At 51.0% G+C, this 26,396-nt stretch overlaps 1 protein-coding gene across 4 annotated transcripts in view; it reads left to right on the top strand.

Moving 5' to 3' along the window:
* Window positions 1–26,396, top strand: part of GRB10 (growth factor receptor bound protein 10) — a 167,374-nt gene that overhangs the window by 115,440 nt on the left and 25,538 nt on the right. For 3 of the 4 annotated variants that reach the window (XM_007448337.1, XM_007448336.1, XM_007448338.1), the window contains 6 exons: window positions 8,032–8,188; window positions 16,077–16,192; window positions 17,242–17,310; window positions 18,634–18,771; window positions 20,162–20,272; window positions 21,995–22,093. In XM_007448337.1, the coding sequence (XP_007448399.1) occupies window positions 8,032–8,188; window positions 16,077–16,192; window positions 17,242–17,310; window positions 18,634–18,771; window positions 20,162–20,272; window positions 21,995–22,093 (690 nt within the window). The remainder of the gene's footprint in view (window positions 1–8,031; window positions 8,189–16,076; window positions 16,193–17,241; window positions 17,311–18,633; window positions 18,772–20,161; window positions 20,273–21,994; window positions 22,094–26,396) is intronic. The other variant, XM_007448339.1, reaches the window with a different exon arrangement.

Genomic DNA, 26,396 nt, shown 5'->3' with positions numbered 1-26,396 from the left:
TGTCCCAAGGCTTCCACCCCGCGCCTGGTCAGGAGATGGTTCCATCAACCTTGGAGGGCATGAATTTGGGACACTGGTGTGGCCACTGGGCTCTCAGAGGTGTACCCGCCACGTGCCTGGGCTCAGCTGGCTTTCCTGCTTTCCCTCCCCATGACCCCAGCAGGACCAGGAGCCCCTCAGCCCTTCCCACCTCCTGTCTTCCACAGCCTTGCCTCCCTCTCGATATGTATATATATTTACATCTTTATTGGAGTATAATTGCTTTACAATCGTGTGTTAGTTTCTGCTGTATAACAAAGTGAATCAGCTATACATATACATATGTTCCCATATCCCCTCCCTCTTGCGTCTCCCTCCCACCCTCCCTATCCCACCCCTCTAGGTGGTCACAGAGCACCGAGCTGATGTCCCTGTGCTATGCGGCTGCTTCCCACTAGCTAGCTATTTTACATTTGGTAGTGTACATATGTCCATGTCACTCTCTTGCTTCGTCCCAGCTTCCCTTTTCCCCCTGTGTCCTCAAGTCGCTTTTGATATTTTTTTTTATTGAAGTATAGTTAATTCACAGTGTTGTGTTGTGTCAGGTATACACCAAACTGATTCACTTCTACATATGTGTGTGTGTGTGTATATATCCTTTTTCAGATTCTTTTCCATTATGGTTTATTACAACATATTGAATATAGTTCTCTGTGCTATATAATAGGACCTTGTCGTTTACTTTATATATAGTGCTTTGTATCTGCTAATCCCAAACTCCTAATTAATCCACCCCTCCCTCTCCCCTTTGATAGCCATAAGTTCTCTGTGTCTGTGAGTCTGTTTCTGATTCGTAGATAAGTTCACTTGTGTCATATTTTAGATCCCACATATATATAAGTGATGTCATATGGTGTTTGTCTTTCTCTGTCTGGCTTACTTCACTTAGTATGACAATCTCTAGGCCCATCCATATTGCTTCAAATGGCATTATTTCATTCTTTTTTATGGCTGAGTAATCTTCCATTGTATATATGTGCCACATCTTCTTAATCCATTCATCTGTCGTTGGACATCTAGGTTGCTTCCATGACTTGGCTATTGTAAATAGTGCTATTATGAACATTGGGGTGCATGTATCCTTTCGGACCATGTTTTTCTCCAGATATATGCCCGGGAATGCCAGGTTCATATGGTAGTTCTGTTTTTAGTTTCTTAAGGAACCTTCATACTGTTCTCTATAACGGCTGTACCAATTTACATTCCCACCAACAGTGTAGGAGGGTTTCCTTTTCTCCACATCCTTTCTAGCATTTGTGATTTGTAGACTTTGATGATGGCCATTCTGACTGGTATAAGGTGGTACCTCATTGTAGTTTTGATTTGTGTTTCTCTAATAATTAGCCGTGTGGAACATCTTTTCATGTGCCTCCCTTTCGATATTGACCCTACCACTGTGGATGCCCCCTCGTGGCCCTTGGATACAGCCTAGCTTCTTCCTAAGTGTTTACCCCCAGCATTTACAGGAGGCTTCGGGAGTTACTGAAAAGCCCAGCTTACATCCTCACTTACAAAAACGCATTTAAACAGGACCCAGGGAGCTTTTGAACTAAGAAGTAAGTTGGATGAACTGAGACAAAGAACTGAGACAAAGCCGCTCGAATGCTCCGGCTCAGACCCTGCAGACTCTCTGGGTTTCTCTGCAGGGTTGGGGGCCCTCTGCTCTGCTCAGCCCAGGCACCTGGAGGCTGTTGTCCCCCCCGGGACGTCCTGCACCTGGGACAGGTCCGGGGCAAAGGGCTGAGAATCCTCCATTTGCTGTTTTCACGGGTTGATCTCAGCCAAAGTCAAGAGTCTGTGGAATTCAGACAAGATCCCGAGCCTGCACGTGCCCAGCAGGGAGTGTCCGGGGCCCGAAGCAGCAGTGCGGGTGACAGCAGGGAGGAGGCCCCAACGTCTGTCTGCCTGCTGGGGACCACGACCGTGGATACGACATACCTTCAACCCTAACTGTTCTTAAACTCCTTCCTGCAAGTTTGCCAAGATTTAGGCTCCTACTTCCCTCTGCATACGATGAATGCATAAAAGGCGTCAGCAGAGCTCCAGGAAGGACAGAACCTTCTATTACCACTTTGGGGCTTTTAAGACGGGCCCTGGTGCCAAGCCAGTCAGAGGGCTAGGTAGCCTGCCTCCCCCTGCTAACCCTGAAACGAAAGGATCTCAGGCTGGTGGCATAATTATGCCCTCTTTAATGTTACTTCTTTTTTTAATTCAAAGTTTCTTTGTTTTTATCATTTATATAACAAAAGCAGTACAGTCAAGGGATTTATTACAAATTTCAGAATCAGAATTATGCCATGCAGATGGCATATGTTCTCATATTTTATAAGTATTTAAGTGGCTGTTGTCTTGAACTTGATTTGCTCTTTTCTCTGTTTCTTTTTTAATTTTTATTTTATATTAGCGTATAGTTGATTTACAATGTTGTGTTAGTTTCAGGTGTACTAACAAAGTGATTCAGTTATACATATACATATACAGTAAGTCCCATACATACAGACCTTCAGGTTGTGAGCTTTCAAAGATGCGAACGTGCATTTGCATGTCCAGTCATGTAAGTTAGTTCACGTGTCTGGTGTACATTGTCACGTGTGTGCATCCTCTGCAGGGGGTTGTGCTTTCGTGTACTTTACTGTACGGTAGTACTGTATAACAGAGTACAGTAGTGCAGTGTCTTTATTTCAAGCTAGATCAGCAAGAGGACAACTTCATTGAACTCCTTGCCGTGCAACACGAGGAGGTTACTAATGAAGACCTGGTGGAAATGGAGGCCCAGAGAAAGGACAAAGAGGGACAAGAGGACGAAGAAGTAACTGAAGAACCGAAGAGCTTCATGACGCAGGAAGGGGCAGGGGATTTTCTTTATCTGAGGAGGCACTGTTAGTTTCTGAGGCACAGGACCCAAACGTGGAATTGTACACGAAGGTTGCAGCCGTTCAGCATGTAATCCAGTGCTACCGTGTCATCTATGACGAGAAAAAAAGAGCTACTACCCAGATACCACTGGATCGTTCTTTGAAGAGGGTAGATAGAATTGAATCCAGCAAGGAACCAGAACCTCAGGCGTCAGTGAAGTTGCAGCTCGCCCTCCGTCTCCTGTTGCTGACGATCCTTCAGCTCTGCTCTGTCCCACCTCCTGTCCCTCCTCCAGTCAGTAACTCTTTTTTTTTTTTTTAAACATCTTTATTGGGGTATAATTGCTTTACAATGGTGTGTTAGTTTCTGCTTTATAACAAACTGAATCAGTTATACATATATCCCCATATCTCTTCCCTCTTGCGTCTCCCTCCCTCCCACCCTCCCTATCCCACCCCTCCAGGCGGTCACAAAGCACCGAGCTGATATCCCTGTGCTATGCGGCTGCTTCCCACTAGCTATCTGTTTTACGTTTGGTAGTGTATATATGTCCATGCCACTCTCTCGCTTTGTCACAGCTTACCCTTCCCCCTCCCCGTGTCCTCAAGTCCATTCTCTAGTAGGACTGTGTCTTTATTCCCATCTTGCCCCTAGGTTCTTCACCCCCATTTTTTTTTTTAAGATTCCATATATATGTGTTAGCATACGGTATTTGTCTTTCTCTTTCTGACTTACTTCACTCTGTATGACAGACTCTAGGTCTATCCACCTCATCACAAATAGCTCAATTTCGTTTCTTTTTATGGCTGAGTAATATTCCATTGTATATATGTGCCATATCTTCTTTATCCATTCATCCGATGATGGCCACTTAGGTTGTTTCCATCTCCGGGCTATTGTGAATAGAGCTGCAATGAACATTTTGGTACATGACTGTTTTTGAATTATGGTTTTCTCAGGGTATATGCCCAGTAGTGGGATTGCTGGGTCATATGGTAGTTCTATTTGTAGTTTTTTAAGAAACCTCCATACTGTTCTCCATAGTGGCTGTACCAATTCACATTCCCACCAGCAGTGCAAGAGGGTTCCCTTTTCTCCACACCCTCTCCAGCATTTATTGTTTGTAGATTTTTTGATGATGGCCATTCTGACTGGTGTGAGATGATATCTCATTGTAGTTTTGATTTGCATTTCTCTAATGATTACAGTCAGTAACTCTTCTTGCCTGTTCACTTGATGCCAACCCCTGTGTGCCAGCTGTTGTACTGTACCACTGTACTTTTCAAGGTACTGTACTGTAAGATTAAAAATGTTTTCTTTATTTTTTGTGTGTTTTTTTATGTATTATCTGTGTGAAAAGTATTGTAAACCTATCACAGTACAGTACTATACAGCCGACTGTGTTAGTTGGGTACCTAGGCTAATCTGTTGGACTTACAAACAAATTGGACTTACGAACGTGCTCTCGGAACGGAACTCTCGTATGTAGGAGACTCACCACATCTATTCTTTTTCAGATTCTTTTCCCATATAGGTTATTCTTAATAAATTATTGTTTTATTTTTAAAAGCAATTAGCTACTTAATTTCCTTTGTGGTGCAGAAACAGAAGTTGAAATTTCAGTGGTTGGTTTTTCCAATTGAATTGTTCCCGGTGCATCTTACCCGTCCTGAGGTTTGCTTTCTCAGAACTGCAAACCTGAGTCGGTCGTGGCCGTCAGGATCCCGCCATCCCCACCCGCCGCTGCTGGGTCTCAGGCCTTCAGTGGGAACCTGCCTTGTCCCCAGGTCCTTGGTCCATCCGAGGGCACCCCAGAGGCAGGCACAGGTGGCTGTGAGCTTTTCAGGAGAGGGTCCCATTAGCCCAAGGCAGGCTGACCCTGTAAGGTAGATGCTGCTGACAGATTCCCCATTTTACAGACGAGAAGGGTGAGACACAGAGAGGCTAGGCCACTAAGCCAAGTTCCCACGGCTAGTTGGTGACGAGGCCGGATTGCAGCAGGTCTGATTCTAGAACATCTCCCCTGAAGCCCCACCTGGCCCAAGGGGGTCATGAGTAATGCTTCACCTTCCATCACTGGGGTCACAGAGCTGGGCCGGGCTGGCACTGCCTATCTGCGCTCTGAGTTCTCCCCCATCCTGGCAGGACCCAGATCCACCCGTGTGTTCCCTGGAAGTTTTACCCCAGATACATATGTGCCCTTGGTATTGATCTCCTGGCTGAACTCTGAGTCAGTGGGGCGGAGGCCTCGGCCAGCTTGCAGGGGAGGCGCTTCTGCATCCCGCCTTCACAGGATGGTCGAGCATCCGACCTGCGGGCCTCAGCCTGCTCCCTGGCGTGTTTCGGCCCAGGCCTGTCACGCTGAAGGCTGAGATGGAAAACCCTCGTTTGCTTCCAGAATGAGCCCCAGCACCGCCCAGGAGCTGACTGCAGGGCCAGTGGGCACAATGCAAAATGCTCCTTCTGGAGCTGCCGGCTTTAGAGGCACAGTGGGGACAGCTTCCTTTGTGCGTGTGTATTCGTTACAGATACTGTCACCTGGAGCTCCAGACATGCTCCCAGTGTGAGATTGCAGGGGTGTGTGGTGGCTTGCTTGTCTCTCTGTCTGTCTTGGGGCCTGTTTCGCCTGTGGTCAGCAGGCCCTGGTGAGTTGGGGGAGGTAGCTGGACAGTGCTACCGTGAGCAGCGTGGGCAGTGCAGGATTCGAGGTCCTGTCCTGGAGCCTGTGTCCTTCTGTGTCTGTCCCTGTCACAGGCCTGCAGCCCGGACCCAGCTTCCCCTCCTGGCCCTCCCCCAGCCGGCTCTGGGGATCTGAACTCCGGGGACGTGGCCATATGACAAAGCACATCTTAGATTTTAATACTCGGACTATATATAGACCTTCGGGGGCATGGCCTTGGAGCAACAGAGAAGTGAGGGAGAGAGTTTAAAGAAAAGTGCAGTAGGGCTGAAAAGAAGATTTTAAAAGCTGGTGCTATGGATGATTTGGGCAGGAAAAGACTTGGAGAGAGAGATGGGAAACACACTTCAACCTAATTTAAGTTTCCTAGGGAAAATAATGTTCATTGTAGTCACAGATAAGTTCACTTAGAAACTTAGGAAAGAAGGAAAATTAGGGTAGTTGATTTGGGTGGTTGTATGCACGCACTGCTGTAGCATACATTATATATGTATGTAATTATATATAATTAGCATATATATAAGGAATTGTATGAATTCATTGCTTTTTTAAATTTGCTTTTCTTCTGTGTTAATGCATTTGTTCTTACAAAGTGTTTACCTGTAGACCAGAGACATCTTCTCTGCTGAAATTAAATTTTATTTTTATATACTTAGTCACGACAGCTGTATTTGCATATTTAATTGGTTTTAGAGAAGTAGAGCTGTCATTGAGTGAAACATCAATTCCAGAAAAGACAGGGGTGGATTTCTTTAAAGATAAATGTGAGCTGTAAGCAGGCCCCTCAGTCCTGACCCAGCCCGGGTTGGGGGGCTGGCAGAGAGGCGGCAGGAGCAGCGGGGGCAGGGACCCTGCCCTGCTGAAGGGCTCTGTCCTCCGGGCTGGTCCTGCCTCCCCTCCGGCTGAGTGAGCCCTAAGTCGGCTGGGACGGTCCTTGTGGGAACGTGCCCACCCCTGTGGGACGTCATCCCAGCAACTCGCTGCCCTGCCAGACTCCGCACTGTGGAAATAAACGTTCAAAGTCTGCACTTGATCAAAAACACAAGAAAAAGGATGGAGAGAGAGACAGACAGACAGAGAGCTGTGGCCAGTTCTTTAAGACCAGCTGACACTGAGGCCACAGAAAGCTCCAGCTCCAAACTCGCAAGTGACAGCATGGGTTGCAGGGATCAAGGTTGCTGAGCGACTTGGCAGACAGGCCTGAGTTCAGAGAACACACGTGCTCAGGCTGAGTGTCCCGCCTGTTAGTTCACTGCCATGGCAAAGAATGAGCAGGGATTTTTCTGGAGTGTTGGTCTGAGCCTTGTGTTGTCGTTGGGTTGTCATCACCTCCACCTCGGGCGGGGGCGCCAGAGTGGGAGTGGGGGGCGATTGCATCAGGCCCGGCCAGGGACCTGATTGGTCTGCCCCCCGTGGCTTGATTCACGAGCTAGAGGACCGAGCCCAAGGCAGCCTCATAGCCGCTTCCCTGCTGCCCAGAGACAGCCTGCCCGCCGGAGCTCCGTCCCCACCATCGGTGCCCGGAGAGGGGTCCCTGCCTGCCAGGGACAGTGGGAGAAGGCCGGGACACACTCCCCTTCAGGGACAGTCTCGATTTAAAATGCCATCTCATTCCTCTGACTGCTTTTTCCATGCCGTTGAGGTAAGATTTCTTAAAGCATCTCACGTTTCCCCTAAAGGCGGCACCCCGTCAGCTTTGCAGCTGGCGCAGGGTAGGTTTTTGGTCCTCTGGATTTCTGCTTGGCCACCCCCTTGCCTGGGAGCTGTCGGTAGGTCATGGCTTTGAACAACACTGGGAAAACTAAGCTGGCTTGTAATTTTGTAGGGGGTGGGGCCAGAGGGTTTTGTGACTGCTCTTACTATGCCCTTCTTTTTAGTATTTTCAATTTCAGCATATTCACCTTCTCATCTTCTCCCTACACCTCAATGAGCACAAGGTGAGTGGCGGTGACAGGAGGAGGCATTGGGTGTTGTCTGCTGCACTGAGGACCCTAGAAACGGAGAACAGCTGGAGTCGCAGAAAGTTAGGATTTCTGCGGGCCTTCTGTTGCTGTTTGTTCTCACAATGGGTTCAAGTGTAAAATGTCCAATTCCAAGACCGCCAGCAGTATTTTGAAGGAATTCTGTCGCTTCCCAAGACAAGGTGGTAGAGAAGTAGCTCACACACTCTGGTTTGGCCATGTGTCCCTGAGGTGTCTTGGGCGGTGTAAGAGCCTGTGTTGTGATCCCACGGTGCCCTGCACATCCACCGGTGGGGGGGCGGGGGGAGAAGGGAAGGGGAGTGTCGATGGGCGTGGCCTGCAGACCCGCAGCCTCTGGTCACCTGCTGCCTGGAAGAACAATTATACATGTGTTGGAGCGCTGCTGTCTATACATTTCCTGTTTATTTTGTTTCAGTGTTTATTTCTGAAAACCCAAGGTTGTTCATCTGTAAGTGTCACCGCCTTGTGTTGCAGGATGTTAAAGTCTTTAGCGAAGACGGGACGAGCAAAGTGGTGGAGATACTGGCGGACACGACAGCCAGGGACCTGTGCCAGTTGCTGGTTTACAGAAGTCACTGTGTGGACGACAACAGCTGGACGCTGGTGGAGCACCACCCGCACCTGGGATTAGGTAGGGAGCAGCTCCGGGTTGCAGGGAGCAGCTCCGGGTGGGGGACAGCAGTGGGGCACTCGGTGGGCCTTCAGGTGAAGACCTCTGCTGCCAGATGCCAGACTGTCACTGCAGTGTCCCCTGCCAGCCAGCATAGCAGGCGGTCTGTGTGTTGTCCTCCATGCTCCTGCCTCTTTTTCCTAAAATCTCACCTTCCTCCCTCCCAGGCCTCTCTCCCCTGGTGCTTTCAGAATCTCGCTCTTGCACAGTTTGAAGCAGTAACTCCCAAGAGCTCAGCCACAGGAGGAGGGAAGGGTCCCTGTGACTTGTCCGCAGGAGCCGCTGTGAGGGGCTCAGGGGCTCGCCGCACACCTGTGGTCTGAGTGTGCAGCCGGAGGCGCCCTGGGGAGATTCTGGCATCACTGCAGAGAGCAGCTCTCTACCTGACGGGGTCGGGGAGCCATGGTGACAGCCTGTAGGAGGGCACGGGGAGGCCCCCGGGAGTCGAGGGGTGCCATAAAGCAATGTCACCTAAGCTTGAGTCTCACACAGTGTCTCTGAGTGATTTGAGAGAGCAAGAGATTATTTTGAAATAGGTACTATTTACAGAACTTATTGAGGTCTTTGGTTTGTTTGTTTGGCTTAGGCTGCTTATTTTCAGGTAAAGAAGCTTTTCAGACTTTCGTTTAAATTCTTTCTGGATAATGTACGGTGCTTCCAAATCATAGGCACGTATTTAAAACTAGAATTTTTTCTAAATCAACAGCTCTATTTTCTTCTGTGTCTTGAAGGAGAGAAAAACTACACAGCTTGCAAACTTCTTCCCATAGTTTAACATTTTTCTCTTGACCTTTAAGAATGACAAAGAAATTGAAATTAAGCCTCTGGGTCTGGAATATTCTTTCACTAAATGGCATTTGGGCAACTCCTATTGTACAGTCTAAGGTTACATGACACGAGGTACATTTGAGTTGGTGTTGCTGGAAGTCACGTGTTCTGGCTCCCCTGTGCTATCAGACAGTGTGCGTTTTAAAGAAAACGCTAAGAACTCCACCTTCTTTCTTTCCCATCACTACGGATCTGCAGTGCACTTGTGTGTCATCAGATGCTTTGTCCTTTGTCCCCAGCAGCTTTCTCCTGACAGGTACATTCAGTGGTGCCACAGCACAGCGACCAGCTGGCAAGCTCCAGTTTGGGGCATCCATGAATGGTCCCGAGTGGTCTGATAGGGTTACCAAAAGCATCTGGTGACACACAAGTAATTTGGAAATTAAACCAGTCGTCGGAACCCTGCAGTTTTTATGTACACACATGCACACACATGTATATACAGATGCATATACACATGCATGCATACATGTGTATATATACCTATATACATGCATACACACACACACATAGAGAATTACAGTAAGTCCCCTACATACAAACCTTCAAGTTGCGAACTTTCAAAGATGCAAACGTGCATTCTATCAACATCAGGCGTGAGTGAAGTTGCAGCTCGCCCTCCGTCTCCTGTTGCTGACGACCCTTCAGCTCTACCATCTCCCACCTCCTCTCCCTCCTCCAGTCAGTAACTCTTCTGCCTGTTCACTCGATGCCAGCCCCTGTGTGCCAGCCGTTGTACTGTACCACTGTACTTTTCAAGGTACTGTGCTATAAGATTAAAAATGTTTTCTTTATTTTTTGTGTTTGTTTGTTTTTATGTATTATTTGTGTGAAAAGTATTATAAACCTATCACAGTATAGTACTATACAGCCGACTCTGTTAGTTGGGTACCTAGGCTAATTTTTTGGACTCATGAACAAACTGGACTTAAAAACACACTCTCGGAACAGAACTCGTTTGTATGTAGGGGACTTACTATAATTTTAAAAATGCATCTGCATAGTTGGAGCCAAATATAATTAATGAATATTGTTGAAAGACCATTCAAAAGTCTGACTATGCTTTTAATTTGAAAAGAACTATGAAAAAACTTCTGTAGACGTTATAATACATGAATATCACTGTACACACCTAGAGAACATATGGAATGGATGCAGATACACAGAACATTGTCACATAGGGACTGCTTAAGATATTCTGATTCCATTGTTTCTTGTGGTAGCACTTGATTTCTGCAGCATCGTATAGTAGACGATAAACTTGGGAAATGATCAATCACATGAAGAAAATTTATTCTGAGGGAGTAAAAAACAAAATGCACATGCACACACTACTCTGAGGGATGTGACATCCATATGTTTTATTCTGTATTCTTTCTCTTATTCACAGATGGATTGACATACTCCCCTTTAGGGCACAATAGTTTATTATAAAACCAAGTAAAAAGGGAAGAAAAGAAAAAAAGGAGAGGGGCAAGTAAAATGATGAAACAAATAAAAAAGAACATTTGGATCAAATTTTAGATCCTGTTTGACAAAAAGAAATCAGTGAGCTGAATTGCAGATGCATAAAGCCCCCTTAGAGGATTCTTCCTCATTTCTCCCATGAACTCCTTTCTCATGAGCAGCGAGTGGACACGTTGTCCTGATGCTTGGGTTCTGCAGAGGATTTTGCAGGTGTTAGTTCCACCAAGTTAGTCACGCCCTCCTGCAAGGGCAGGGCCCAGGGAAACCTCCCCCTGTTCACAAAGAGCTTATTGCATCCCCGGCCCTGTGTCTTCCCTGCCTGTTCTTTTGTTTGTGATCCAAGCCTATTATTTAATATTGTTTTTGATCCGTTAAGTTGTTATTTAGGTGAAAATCCTCTTCCTTCCATTATCCACCAGCATTTAATGGTCAGATGCCCAGTAGTGGGAAGAGGAAGGTCCAGTTCCCTGTTTCATGCCTCCCGTGGGGCAGGGCCGTGGGAGTGCCTTTCACAGCTCCCTGTGGTGTTTCAGCATAAACCCCCTTGGGTGGGGTGTGCTGCGTCCTCTGTGATTGACAGTGTCCTGGGTGTGTTCCTGGGTCCCCTGGCACACGAGTCCGCCGCCCGCATTCTCAGGGCAGAGCCACCAGCCTACCTCCCCAGTCACTGATTCTCCCTTTATCTTTTTTTTTTTTTTTTTTTTGCGATACGCGGGCCTCTCACTGTTGTGGCCTCTCCCGCCATGGAGCACAGGCTCCGGACGCACTGGCTCAGCGGCCATGGCTCACGGGCCCAGCAGCTCCGTGGCATGTGGGATCTTCCCGGACCGGGGCACGAACCCGTGTCCCCTGCATCGGCAGGCGGACTCTCAACCACTGCGCCACCAGGGAAGCCCTGATTCTCCCTTTAGAAGGTCACTTTCTCATGGGGTGTACGTCGGGGATGCTCCTGGGACTTGCACATACACGAGGCTGGCGGCTCAGGCCAAAGGGAGATGATGCTTACAGATCCCTAAGGCCAGTGGTTCCACCAGTCCCCAGTAATGGAGGGGTGAGCAGGCCACTCTTACAGCACTGAGTTGATGTATAGCCTTAGAAATTGAGGATTTCCAAGCACAATTACGATGCCGATCTTTGCAGCTAAGATATCATATCCTTAACAGTATTAAACCTTTTCGTGCTCAGAAATGAGCGATGATTTAGGAGACATGGGGCAGTTTCCAGGATGGCCATTCGAGGCAGCTTCCTTTCCACTAGCAGGAGACCATGTGCGTGTGTGAGGTCCGCAGCCCCCGAGGGTACCCGCGGGGCCAGAGCATCAGGCTCACGGAGGGGCAGGAACCGCGGCAGCTGCCGGCGCGGGCAGCATCTCTTGCTGGAAGGACCCTCTCTGCCATCTCTCTGAACTGGGCTTGTTGCCAGAGCCAGGTCCAAGGGCCCTTCCTGGTCCCCAATGTGGGCTCCTGCACCACTTGCCGGTTTGAAGATTTGGGGCAGAGCCCTGAGCGCATAGTGGTCTTAGGTGACCGTGTCCTGTGTTTCCTGATTTCCCGGGAGCTCATACCTTTCCTGATCTCTCCAACCATTACTGGCGCCAAAAGTCCAGCCTGGATGGGATGTTTCGGCTCCAGTATTTTGGGTAGAGCTCAGACGTGGAACCACTGGTCCCCAGCCAGTGCCACCGGACAGCCCCCGAGTCCAGCCAACAGGGGCTGGGATGGGGCCGTTGCCTTGGGAAGCGTTGCCCTCCTGTCTGCAGGTGAGCAGCCAGGCTCACTTCAGCCAGGACACCTTAATAGGTAGAGGACGTAGGGATGTCACACAGCCAGCCTGCAGCTGTATCAAGTACACAAACTATATTTTAAAGGAATCTCGAAAAACAGGAACTTTGGCATGAAAAATAGCATCTTGGTGTCCCCCGTGAACTAGAAAATGGGCCCACCTGTAAACTCCATCCCCCTGGGAGTGCAGGGGCTCCCACAGGCGTGCCCTGAGTGACCACGGGCGTCAGAGTGGATCAGTGGGAGAGGCTGGGACTTAATTTTAAGCCTGGGGCACCGTCACCGAGGAGGGTCACAGCCGGGTCCTGTGCATCTCAAGCATTTGGGGGGTTCTGTTGTCGTGTGAATCAGGACTAAACACGTCAGGAAGAAGCAGGAACCCTTCCTCGGGCTGTTTGCTGCTCTGGGTTTGTTCCTGGTCAGATGAGAAGGGCGTGACGGCCGCCCTGTGGCGTGACCGGCACATCCAGATGCTGACATTTGCACAGATGGGCCGGGGAGAAGCGGCCGCCTTGCCTTCAGCCTTGGGGGTCAGAGCGGCTGATCCTTTTCTATCTCTGTCTCTGTTACCTCTGAAAGGCACCAAATGACACCCTTTCCCCACTAAAATACACACCTAGCAGGAACGCTGCTTATGGGGCAGATCCAGACATCAGGATGTTTGCTGTGGGCGTGTTATGCTCCGCACAGCCCGGGAAGCCCTGGGCAGCTGTTCAGCGCTCCCGTCTCTGTGACGTGGGCTGCGCTGGGCGGTGAGGGGCTTCAGGGGGCGGTGAGGTGGGATGCTGACGCCTCCCAGTGCCCTCGGCCGGGCGCTGGGTCTGCCAGCCCTACCTCACCCCTCGGGACCGCCCAGGTTTCTGCTGAGGATTCTTGTGTCTGCTGCACGGCCCCAGAAGTAAGGTACGCTGCTTTTTTTAGTTGAAATGTAGTTGATTTACAGTGTTGTGTTAATCTCTGCTGTACAGCAGAGCGACTCAGTTATACACGTATATACATCATTTTTTATATTCTTTTCTGTTATGGTCTATCATAGGCTACTGAATATAGTTCCATGTGCTGTACAGTAAGACCTTGTTGTTTATCCATCCTGTATATGCTAGTTTGCATCTACTAACTAACCCCAAACTCCTGATCCTTCCCTCTCTCTCCCCCACTCCCTCTTTGGCACCACAAGTCTGATCTCTGTGAGTCTGTTTCTGTTTCATAGATAGGTTCATTTGTGCCATATTTTAGATTCCACATATAAGCGATATTATATGGTATTTCACTCAGTATGATAATCTCGCAACCAGGTACATTATTTTATTCTTTTTTATGGCTGCCTAGTATTCCATTGTATGTATATTTGTGTACCACATCTTCTTTATCCATTCCTCTGTTGATGGACATTTAGGTTGCTTCCATGTCTTGGCTATTGTGAATAGTGCGGCTGTGAACATAGGGGTGCATGTATCTTTTTGAATTAGAGTTTTGTACAGGTATATGCCCAGGAGTAGGATGGCCATCATTGAAAAGTCTACAAAATATGCTTTTTTTTTTGAGTTGTCTGAGTTTTAAATGTCTTTCGTGTGGAGTATGGCGGCGGCATAGATGCTGGCCTTAGTTCCGGAAATCAGAAAACTACAAATACCCTTTGAGAAATGTCTTCCACTTCCATTTGTACAAAAAGTCCTTTTGGATGAAAAGTCACATGGCAGTTTTACTTAAGGCCATTGTGATCGTATGACATTTGTAGCTGGTGATGTGAGCGTTTAATACTATTGCCTGAGGTCATCTGAAAATATGTGTCTTTAAAATCATAGAGAAAATCAGAACTGGACAAAAAGAGCTTTGAACTGAGGTTGTCCCAGTGGCCTTTTACAAGCTGTGAGCACAGGTCCCGGGCCTTCAGTGGGAGGTCAGGCCTACAGCTCTGGCATCTCTGAGGAGCTCAGTCCTGGTCCCACCACTGGCCGCAGAGGGTGCAGCGGCCTTGGTTTCCACCTGTAGGTCTCCCAGGCCTCGTGGGGTCAGCGGAGTGGCCTGGGGCAGAGAAGCACCTCCTGTCGGGACCGCTGACAGTCTATTCACGCTGCTGTATGCGGCTCTACCAGGGTAGCTAGGCCTGGGAAGAGAGGAGCCTGCCTGGGATGCAGCATCCTGGGGCCCCATCGAGCCGGTGGCTCCCGCTGGGAGGGCCCTGTGCCCCTGAAACTCGACATCAGCCTTGTCGTCACTTAGGTCCACCCCGCGCTTTTCTTTCTCCTTATTTTACCTGGTAAAAAATTTTAATTCTGTAAACCAACCATCAGCAGGTTATTGGGTCATAGTTGTTTTTTTCCCCATAACCACAGACATGTTTTCTCTGAACAAAAATCTCAAGGAAAGTCATGGGTTTGTCTTAAATGAATGACATTGTGCTAACCCCTATCTTGGCAGCAGACATAGCCGTTGTAACCGTGCTCAGGCTGCCCTGGTTCTTCCCCTCTGTCCTGGGGGCATCATCAGGCAGGGTGTGCGGTTCCTGAATTGCTTGCCAGTTCCCGCATCATCTGGGGACCAGTGGGCCTGTCTGTGGCTCACTGGTGGTGCCAGGTCTGGCCCTTCCTGAGGTGCCTGAGCTTTCTGTTCATCATGGGGAGGAAATTCAGGCTTTAACTATGTCTCTACCGAGGACAGCCTGTCCTCACATGCTCTGTGTGCCAGCGGGGCCTGGCTCAGACCACTGGCTTGGTGACCGTGTCCTACGTGGACAGGAGTTCTCCCACGTTCTGAGATGGCTTTGACTCAGGAACGCTTTCACCCTACACCTCATCCTTCCTGGAAGACAGGACTCTGGGGATTCCGCGCTGGCTGTGTGGAAGGAAGCGGGAGCTGGGAAGGGCCGATGGAGCGTTCGTGTCAATTTCATGGCATCTCCTGCTCCACCCTTTGGGCCTCAGTTCACACGTCGAAACTGCCCTGGGCTCGTTTGCTCCTGTCGCGTATCCCGTTATTGAACGTGGTTGGTTCCCTGCTGCCCGGTCAGCAGGCTGTGCAGGGACACGTGAGGGCGTCAGGCAACGTGCCTCTCATGTTCCGCATGGAGCCAGAGTGTCAGACTGTGAGGGAAACGCCTCTCCAGGGTGATGCCGCTGCTGAGTCAGGCACCGAAGTGTGTGTGTCCGTGCACGCTCCCCCGAGTGCTCTGTCACGTGTGTGTCCTTCCCAGCGGCACAGTCCCGCTGTGAGAACAGCTCCGGGGTGTGCATGATTAGCGTGGGCTCCAGCGGACAGCTGGGCGTGGGGACGGGCTGCCTGCTGGTAGTGCGCTCCCTCCCGTGTTACGCCCTAACACCCTCCTAGGCAGCTGAGTTTCACGAAATCAAAGGCGTCCTGCTTCTGCCCCCCACCGCCCACCCACCCGCCCATGCGTCCTCCTTGCTCAGAGCCTTCCCACTGTTCTGTGTCTTGGGACATTTTCCCAGTCATTAGAGGCCCTGTTCTTTCCAAGAGTTGACACTTCTTAATTTAAAGGCAGAATCATCTGCGCAGAGCCTTTTGCTGATGCTAAATTGAGAAGAAGTATATGAAAGTTAGGACTGACCTGAGTTCTTCATACTCTGTGTCCTAAGACCTCCTATGTGTTTGAGATAACGCATTAGAGGTTTCGATTTACTTTTGGTTCTTGACCTCGTCTTTGCTCACGATGTTTGAAGAGGAACAGAAAAGTTAAGCAGATTTTGTAATAGGTTGTGAGGCTGCCTTGAAGTTTCTGCCTGTTTATCTCTCACAGTACTTTTCCTCTGCAGAAAGGTGCTTGGAAGACCATGAGCTGGTGGTCCAGGTAGAGAGCACCATGGCAAGTGAAAGTCAATTTTTATTCAGGAAGAATTATGCAAAATACGAGTTTTTCAAAAATCCCACGGTGAGTCTTTTCTCTTTGAGTCTGGGGTTTGGAACTCTTGAAATCTTGCAGTTTATACTTGAGTTTCATAGTAGCAGGTCACAAAATAACTGAGATGTAGAGGGTGGCAGTTGGGTTTGAGAATCTGAGTTCCTAGTTAACTAAGCAATCCTGGCTTGAAACTTTCTCTCTGGTGCTTAACTAAATGCCTCTGTTCTGACCGGAGCTGACCATCACCTTCTCCCAATAGCTAGAGTGGGAGAGGGGCTTAGTCTCTCTAAATGGAGAGAGAGAGGTGGGCTTCTTCAGTTATTTTGAAAGTTATTCAATTATTCAGTTATTTCAAAAGTTCTTAGTTCAGTTGGAGTAACTTAGTCAAATACTCAGCAAAATAGAAACTCATTATTCTCTGCAACTAGCAAGTATTACTTTGGGATTATTGGGGGAAGAATCAGTAGAGAAATCAAAATCCAGGTGGGTTGAGCTCTCCTTGATTTTTCTTTTATTTTCTATTTTTTGTGGGGCGGGGCCCTTGCCTTGTGGGATGTCAGGATGGAGCTCGTACCTGCCGTGGTGTGAGCGCCAGTCCTAATTCTGAGGTACGGCAGCAGCAACTGCGGGGGAGGTCCCAGCATCAACTTCTGCTTCTGATAGTTTAGCTGCTTTTTTATTGAAAGGAAGAAATTTGGTAACTACTTTTGGGTGATGCGCCAGAAAAGGCCTCTTCACATCTCTGTGCACATCTCTAGTTTCGGGGGTTCTTTATCTTGTGCCACGCGTCTGTGTCCCTGAGTCAGGACACGCGGCGGCCCTCTGCCTTGGTGCACTGCCAGACGTGGGTCATAGGGCATCACAGACACTCCAAACTTGGTGCAGCGTTGAAGGGAAAATGCAGCCTTTTGAAGTCAGTGTTTCCATTGTGTGATAAAGGAACAAAAAGCACTGTCATTTTAAATACAAATTGTGCAAAATTTTACCCGGAGGAAAGTTTTCAGTACTGGCATACCTGTAAGTATGCTTTTCCCCACTCTTAAGCTAACCTCTGACATCTTTGTTTTTCCATGGCCTAGAATTTCTTCCCAGAACAGATGGTTACCTGGTGCCAGCAGTCAAACGGCAGTCAGACCCAGCTTTTGCAGGTACTGGGCAAGAAGAGGCTTCTGCTGGAGTCTCTGCGTAGAAGCTCTCAGGCTGTCCTGGGGGCCTGGTAGAAACTTGGAGTGGTTGCGTTGTTACTCATGTACGAGCCTTGGCCCCTCGTGGAATTTAGAGTAGCCAGAAATAAGTGTTTCCCTGGGAAAGCTGCATGTAGCCAGGCTCCTTCAAAGCAAAACAAGCACTTAGAAACAGGATACACTGACTTAGAGGCCATCAGGTGCCTCTCCACGCTTACTGCTGCCTCATGCTCTCCCGGGAAGTCGGGATATTCCTCTGCACCCCCTAAAGACGTGTCTCTTAACAGCACATTAAGTAGTAAGGGAATAAACCATTCACTAAGGCAGCCAGCACTCTCCAGGTGGCACTGAATATAAGAGAAAGTACTAGAATGTAGTTCCTACAGAATTCTGCCCTGAGCCCTCCTTTTCCTCCTTTGTTTCTGCCTCTGGAAGCTGAAAGCCTCTGTGCTGTGTCCTGGGCCCTCCAAGCAGGGCATCTGTCTGCCCTGGGTGAGAGTTGTCATACTAAGTTATCATGGCCTGTGCACAAGGAGAGTAAAGTGGTTTCCTGCTTTTTAGTTGCCTGATCCAAGACGGCTTGATGCTTGGTGAGCGTGCACGGTGATGTCTTGAGGTGCCAGAAGCACTGCCCGGGGGCACCAGGACCTTCCCAGTTGGCCTATACCGTCTGCAGGAGGAACTGTGTCCCTCTCAGTGTAGGGGACCCATGAGGGTCACCCCAGATCTGGTTCCTGACCTCTCTTCCCTGAAGAAAGAGGTGTGGCTGGTAGGAGGACTTAGCAGGGGAGCAGGCTGTAACCAGGGTGTTCATTCCAAGAGTTGGACAGACACTGGATACACAGCTTTCCCTGGAGGGCACGCGGTCAAAGTGATGGCCGGATGCTTGCTTCCAGCCCACCTGCTCGTAATCCGTGCTCCTGGCACTTCTGTTGCCCCAGCTCTGAGGATCAGACTGGGATTCTTATGGGAAACCGGAATAAAAGGCAGGATGCTTAAACACACTGTCCATTAGGAGATTTATGACTTTGTGTTTTCTGTCAGAGTTAGAGAAGTCCATTTGCTTGTGTATGTTTAAACACATAATTATGTTTTAGGCAACCCCAGTTTAGATGGGAATTTTAAGACGTTTGAAAGGAAAAATATCACTTGAAAACACTCAGTTTAACCCCAAAACAGTATTTTACTAATTCGTAAAATGTTCCGTTGTCAGCGATGCTGATAATATGTCTGCTTCCGTATTTTCATGTCAGCATTATCTGACTTTTAAAATTTGCTCTTCAACAGAATTTTTTAAACTCCAGTAGTTGTCCTGAGATTCAAGGGTTTTTGCACGTGAAGGAGCTGGGAAGGAAGTCGTGGAAGAAGCTGTACGTGTGTTTGCGGCGATCCGGCCTCTATTGCTCCACAAAGGGAGCTTCAAAGGTGAGTTTTAAAGCCGTGACCGCTGGTCGCACCAGGCTGGGAGGGTTCCGAGTAAACATGGGCTTCGTTTTAAATTGCACCCTGGGCTCCACCCAGCTCGTGACTTATTAAGCTGATTGTGTAGCAGCTAAACTCAGATTTCCTGGTGCACAGCCTCACCTGGGAAACCAGGTGATGACACAGACCTAGGGATCCCGGGGCTGTGTCACTCCCCCACCCCCAAGCTGGCCAGCCCGGGCCCCTTCTGTGGGCTGGGAGCAGAGCCTCCTGCCTGCCTGAGTCCCTTGAAAGATGCTAACTTAGTTTCTATAACTTGGAAGTTGGCATCCAAGCTAGCCACAGGATATTTTATTGATTATTGCCACCCTAATGGCAACCTAATACATGTTATTGTAGGTATTGCGTGGAATAAATTGCGGTTTTGTGCGCGTCCCCAGTGGGAAGAGGAGGCGAGGGGTGGAAGATGGCTGCCCGACTCCGAGGACAGTTGGGGTGTTGCGGGCTGGCCTTGCCAGGGTCTCCTTTGGTGTCTTTGCACCTCTGACCTGCTCTTTCCTGTAACGTCCGAGGAAGCCTGCCGTGGGAACGTACCCAGCTGACCTTGGCCTTTCTTTTACACCCGTGAGCTGCGGTCTCTTCTGTTCTCGAAGGAAAGCCGGGGGGAGCTGGGGACCCCAGGGGAAGTGCTGACCCAGCATCAGGCCACAACCCTGCTGCTCTGGGAGGTCAGGAGAGCAGCGGGTGGCCTTCGGAGAGGGGGCGTGGCCTCTGGGGAGAAGGGCCCTGGTCACCAGGGAGGGGCGTGGCCGCAGGAGAGAAGGGGCGTGGCCGGCCGCCCTTCCCTCTGCAGATGGGGTCTTCATCAGATGCAGTGGAGTGGGTAACTTCCTGATTTCCCAGCTCTGATGTGTGGCTTATGCATCATCGTCATCGGTGCTGAGCCCAGGGACACGTGTAGCCTAGAGCAGGCAACGGACGCGGGATGGGGAGTTCAGGAGGAGGTGGGGCGGTTGTGGATGCAGCTGGACTCTGACCACGCAGCATAGCAAAGGTGCTGTGGGTCCTGCATTTGAGGGTGTGCTCAGAACCTTGACTTTAGCTTCCAGATCTTCTGGTTTTCACTTTATGGGGCTTTGCTTTGGCAGAGTGTCAAATAACATTGTAACCATTTTCTGTCTGAGAAGTGGGCGGGTGGGTGTTTTTGGGCGGGGGCTGCGGGATGTGGTTTTAATTTAGCACTTACTCTACACGATGGGTATAATCTGTAGACTCAGAGGGGAGAGGTGTTGAGAGCACGCACAGACTGCGCTCTGTTGACGGGGGCGTGAAACACTGGCTCTTGGCTGTGCTGAGAAGTTCTCCCCCGTTAAGTCTGACCACCTTCCTGCAGGAGCCCAGACACTTGCAGCTGCTGGCCGACCTGGAGGACAGCCGCATCTTCTCCCTGGTGGCCGGCAGGAAGCAGTACGGTGCCCCCACGGACTACGGCTTCTGCATAAAGGTACCCCATCCGCAGGCCTTCCGAGATGCCCAGACAGCATCCCAGTGGGCACTTTGGAATTAAACCAGGGACCTCCTTTCTTGGTGCTGTTTTTTGTTTGTTTGTTTGTTTTTAACAGAAACGTAGTTTCACGCTAGATTTATTCATTCATATAAAAATATTTCTTGTGTGCTTATGACGTGTCCGTCCTTGAGTAGCTCAGATGCTCAGAGAAAAGCAGAGTCCGTGATGGACAATGCCTGTCGACGGGCCCAGTGGCTTAGGGACCGCCAGCCTGTCACTGGGTGGCCTCCAGCGTACTGAGTGAGCTGACACCTTCTGTGTGGACTTGTCATCCCCAGGACATTAGACTAGGGGTGACCACAGCTCTGCCCTCTCTCTGTGCACGTGCATGAGGACACAAACACACATACGCTCCCATGTGCACTCGTGCATGTGCATATACACACCTGCACACACCTATGTGAACAAACACATGCACACATGTAGACATACGTGTGCGTGCCTGTGTGTGCGTGTGCGCACACACACACACTTTGGGGGGGGGCCCGCTCCTCCGCCCTCGGCGAAGCTGTGGTTTTGCTGGTCATCGCACTAGTAGATATTTACTGAATACCCACTGTGCACGAGAGCCTCTACTGAGGCTTCTACCTCCGTCGTCTTCCTGGGTCTTCGCAGATGCTCACAGGGTGGGAACTGACCCGGCCCCGTTGCCCACATCGGGTAGCCAGTGAGCGAGCCCGAGTCCCCCAGCCAGGCTGCCTTTGGAGCCTGCGGAGGAGACAGGGCACAAGGAGCCCGTCCCATCCGAAAATGCCGTCTTCTGCTTCACTTGGTGAAGCTTCTTTGGTTACAAGTAATACGAACTGACTTCAAACCAGCTAAAGCCGCAGGTGCACGGGAGGCTGGTGGGAAGTGGCCTCGGGAGGGGCTGGAGCCGTCAGGGCCCAGGTGGCCAGTGCTTCCTTCCCCCGGCCCACGTGCCGGGTGTCGCGGCCTCTGCTTCACCTGCAGCGTCAGCGGACTCGGGCTGTCGTTCCAGCCCCGCTCCCCCTCCAGATTCCCGAGGTGGAGAGCTGGGCCAGTGTCCCCCCCGCAGTACTGACCCCCGGGCCTGCGGTCAGAGGGTTCCTGTGGACACCCGCCAAGCTTATGCCTGCAGGCTTTCCTCCGTCGCAGCCTGGCCCTGCCTCTGGGTGGGACCACCTGCCTCCGCTGCTTGCCCTGCTCCGGTTCCCTGCTCTGGGGCGACATTGGTCTCACCCCCTGGGCCTTTCCACAGGTCCGTCCTTGGGGCCACTCAGACGCCCCAGAAGCCGTGAGCCCCGGGGGCTTCTCTCCACGCCGGCTCACCCAGCAGGCCCTTCCCCACGGGTGCATCCTTGGTCTTCCTGGGAGGCAACTGAAGACGCCTCCTTCTGAGACCCCAGAGCAGGTCCCCCTCCCAGGAATCAGCATTCTCTTCAGGGAGCTAGATGCCCCGTCAGCCGCCCCCGCCTTGCGGTTTCTTTCCTGTTTGTCTTCCCCAGTACCTCCCATGGGAGGACAGCTGACCACTCAGCTAAGTACTAAGTGGCCGCAGCCGCTCGGGGCCGGTCCGTGCCCGGCAGAGCATGAGTGATGCTCGGCACGTCCTGCCGTGTGTGGGCTTAGCCCTGCCTGGCAGGAGGTGTGTGTCCGATTCCCTGTGACGCTCACAGGGTCTTCCTTCGTCTCCTTTAGCCAAACAGAGTCAGGAACGAGGCCAAGGAGCTGCGGTTGCTGTGTGCCGAGGACGAGCAGAGCCGGACGTGCTGGATGACGGCCTTCAGGCTCCTCAAGGTGGGTCCCCTGCGGTCACAGCGTGCGTCAGCACACCCCTCTCCATGGACAGTGCCTGTCACCCTCCCACGTTCCGTCACCAGCTCCAGGAATCAAGGGTCCTCACACATTTTTTCAGAGTCTCAGAAGCTCCCCACAGAGGCTTAACGTTAGAGGAACCAGAGCCAGTTCCCAGCCTCGGCGCTGTTGGCTTTGGGGGCCAGGCAATGGGCCGTCCTGTGCTTTGCAGGACATTTAGCAGCCCCCTGGTCTCTCCCCGAGATGCCAGTAGCACCCCAAGCAGCTGAGACAACCCCAAATGTCTCCAGATGTTACCAAGTGTACCCTGGGTATGGGGCGGGGGTTGAGAACCAATGGGAAGAAAAAGGTCAAGACCGGGGAGTCGGGTCAGGGAGGGTGCACGTAGGTCGTCAGGAGGTTAATGGTTTTCCTGACGGAGCGTCAGACTCCCGAATTCTCAAAATGCCAAGGCCATGAGGGAAACATAACGAATCATATGGCTCACCGTAGAGTCTCAAGGGAAATGGTGTCTCCTGACATTAATTCTAAAAAATGTCTTGCACGGACCCTCACGTGGGATCACACCCGACAGTGATTTCACAGAAATCGCCAAGATGACTTCACACACCCTTTAGTACAAGCTCAGTGCACAGCAGGCGCATCTCACTTGGATGTCCCACAAAATGTTCCTTTGTACATACACACACCACGTATCTGGAATTCCTTAGGTACATAAAGTCCTCGTGAGTTACAGGTTAGTTGACAAGACGAACTTGGCCAAAGTCAAGGGGCTTGTGGGGGAAGTGTGTTTGCTCAGCTGTGGCCACCACATGCAGTGGTCTGGGTGTCTCTTTACAAAAGTCCCCAACCCTCAGTGAGGGTCCAGCTGGTCCAAGATTCTCAGCAGAGTCACTTAGATCAAGAGACAGTGGGAGGCTGAGCTCGGAATACTCCTTGGAGATGCCACGGGCTCCCTGGAGAGGCAACCCGTGTTCCTCTCTCCCAGAATCTTCCTTTGTATTTTTTGTCTTGTCACTGGTAAAACAAAAAAGGTGTACACGGGTCTTTCCTGGTGGTGCAGTGGTTAAGAATCCGCCTGCCCATGCAGGGGACATGGGTTCGAGCCCTGGTCCCGGAAGATCCCACATGCCGCGGAGCAGCTAAGCCCATGCACCACAACTGCTGAGCCTGTGCTCTAGAGCCCGTGAGCCACAACTACTGAGCCCACGAGCCACAACTACTGAAGCCCGTGTGCCTAGAGCCTGTGCTCCACAACAAGAGAAGCCACCACAATGAGAAGCACATGCACCGCAATGACACTTGCCGCAACTAGAGAAAAGCCCACGCAAATCAACAAAGACCCAACACAGCCAAATTAATTAATTTTTTAAAAATGGTGTACATTTAAATGTTACTGCTCTGTAATAGAAGAAGAAATGCCCTGTTGCTGTAAGATACCGTATGTCGTCGGCTGCGCCCTGACAAGCTGGTGTTAAATCCAAGTGTCTCTCAACGGGCCTAGTTCCCTGGCTTACGGGACGTGCACACAGAGGAGCCCCCTGCGGCTGGAAAGGAACAGCTCCTCTCTGGGTCCCGTTGTGGGAAATTTTCCAGGATGTATTATTAGCAATTAACAAGCAAAGTGCAGAATGTTGTATAAAGAGGTCACTGCATTGGTGGGGAGAGAATGGAAATGCGTGTTTAGATTCACTGGCATGTACGTAAACATGATACTGCAGGGGAACACAGAGGCCGCTCACGGGAGCCTGGAGGCTGCGGTGTAGATGGGGCAGACGTGGAGGGAGACCTTCAAGGTTTTATACATTTGTGTGCTTTCTTTTCGTTTTTTCTTTTGCTCTGCAAAAATATTATCTATTTTGGAAAAAACAAAAAGGAGATGAAAAAGGAACTGGTACTAATGCGTCATGTTCTGTGGGTGACACATGGCGATGTGGCAGCACCTCTGATGCCTTCTCACAAGGGCGGAGGGCGGGGGCCTCTGGCGTCATCGTAATGTGACTAGGTGACCGGATGCTGGAAGGAAGCAGGCCGAGCTCACAGTGGCAGTGATGCCTGGCTATTATTAGTGCTAACGATGCGTGCCCCGTATATATTGACACAATGTGATGGACGTTTTGGAGCATCCGCTGTGGGCCAGGCAGTGCCTCACATCTCTGACCTCATTTGCTACTCACGGCAGTTCTGTACATACACGTACGACTGGTGCAGGTGACAGTCCTGAAGCCCATGGCGCTGTGCTCCACGTGGCCACTGGCATGTGGCAGAGTCAGCCCTAGGACCTCGATGTTTTGGCCCCAGAACTCCATCGCTAACCAGCACTCTTGCTGCCCCCCCGAGAGCCTCCGGGAAAGCTGACGATCCATCTAGTTCCAGCCATGGCCCCGTTGTCCCGGCCACCTTGCCCTGAGTGAGAAGCTGACTGCACATCCCACAGCGCCATCCTGTATGAGGGCGGGGCCTGGCTGGCCACGCCCTGGGGCCTCCTGCCTCTACCAAGTGGCCAGCACCAGCATCTGAAATGAGGGACCCTTACAAACATCTAGGTCTCCTCCCTCCCTGACCCCCCAGCTGCCCCTGGCTCCAGTCACTTTGCTCTGGGGGGAAGCGTAATTAGAAGACCAGCTTCTGTGTGATGGCCCCTGCCCTGCACCCACATGTTGCCTCCAGAACGGCGTGTGCTTTGCTCCAGGGACTTAACGCCCTTTGAAGCAGTGGGGAACCTTCTCAAAAGCCTCCTGTTTCCCTGGCTCTGCTGCGTCGTGAGCTTCTTGGATTGTGAGCGCTGGCTCAGTGCGCAGTCTGTCTCTCCTCCTCCACGGGGAGACCCGTCTGCAGGCTGCAGGGACCTGGCCGCCTCTCCGCACCTCCCAGTTCTTGCCCTCTATGTGTTCTCGTGCCTGGGCGTCAACCTCAGATCCCCAGAGCTGGGACGGCCTAGCGCTCCGAACAGAAGAGACGCTCAGAAAATTTGAGTTGAATGAAAGTGGCAACCGACCCAAACTCTGGCCTCTCCCGTTGCAGAGCACAGGCTCCAGATGCGCAGGCTCAGCGGCCATGGCTCACTTGGCCCAGCCGCTCCGCGGCACGTGGGATCTTCCCGGACCAGGGCACAAACCCGCGTCACCTGCATCGGCAGGCGGACTCTCAACCACTGCGCCACCAGGGAAGCCCCTCCCCCCTCTTTTGAAACCGTTTCTCCCCCTTGCCTGCCGGATGTCTTGGGCAGCGCCGGAGTCAGCCCAAGACGGCGCCCCTGCCAGGTTGGCAGAGTTGGCAGAGGGGGGCTTTGGACTAGGCACCTGCACCATGTCCAGAGGCCGGTTCTTTGGCCTCTGAGGGGGGTCTTGCTGCCGCAGACCAAGGAAACGTTGGGTTGCCTCTTTTCGTGGTTGATGTGAAGATCTTGTCTGTAGTGAGTGATGACAGGTCCCTCCCCAAGCTTTAACCCTCTGACACCCTTGCCCCCTAATAGTGGGTCGGATGTGCCATGTCCCTGTGTGGAGGATGCACATCGGAGACCTCGGGGCCTGAAGATGAAGCGTAAAGCTCTGCCCTCCCACTGTCTCCAGCCCTGGCCAGAAAGCAGGTCCGTGGTGTCTGATATTGGGCAATTTGGACGATATTGAAATCCCAGGGCTTTTTTGAGAGGAAGGCCTTCTTTTGAATTAACCTAGACCTCCCTGTGCCTTGAAGTACCAACACTGGTATACTTTCTTTAAAAAAAAATTATAGCTCGAGCCTCCAGAGGAGAAAACTGGCTAATACCTGCCTTTGTTCCTCTACCTGCTGTTCCACTGTTTCCTAAATGATTTCCTAAAGACTACAGGGACAGCACAAGGAGTACGAAGACGGTGTTAGTCACCTATCGGCTCCTTCCCACCCCCTCCACTTTCTAGATGTTTCTTAAGCTGCCCTAGAGATTCTTCCCCAAGAGCGAGGTCTTGCTTCATCAATACAGGTTTCTGTAGGGAACTCCCTGGTGGTCCAGTGGTTAGAACTCAGCGCTTTCACTGCCGGGGCCCTGGTTCAGTTCCTGGTTGAGGAACTAAGATCCTGCAAGCCGCCCAAGCGCAGCCCAAAAGAATAAATAAAATTTTTTAAAAAGTCTAAACCTCGTCTTCCCTGGTGGCGCAGTGGTTGGGAGTCCGCCTGCCGATGCAGGGGACATGGGTTAGTGGCCCGGTCCGGGAGGTTCCCACGTGCCGCGGAGCGGCTGGGCCCGTGAGCCATGGCCGTTGAGCCTGTGCGTCCGGAGCCTGTGCTCCACAATGGGAGAGGCCAC

Source organism: Lipotes vexillifer, unplaced genomic scaffold (assembly GCF_000442215.2).
Source record: "Lipotes vexillifer unplaced genomic scaffold, Lipotes_vexillifer_v1.1 scaffold1258, whole genome shotgun sequence".
NCBI classification, from domain to species: domain Eukaryota; kingdom Metazoa; phylum Chordata; class Mammalia; order Artiodactyla; family Lipotidae; genus Lipotes; species Lipotes vexillifer.
The sequence above is the reverse complement of the archived record's forward strand: the minus strand, read 5'-3'. Positions and strand labels throughout refer to the sequence as shown.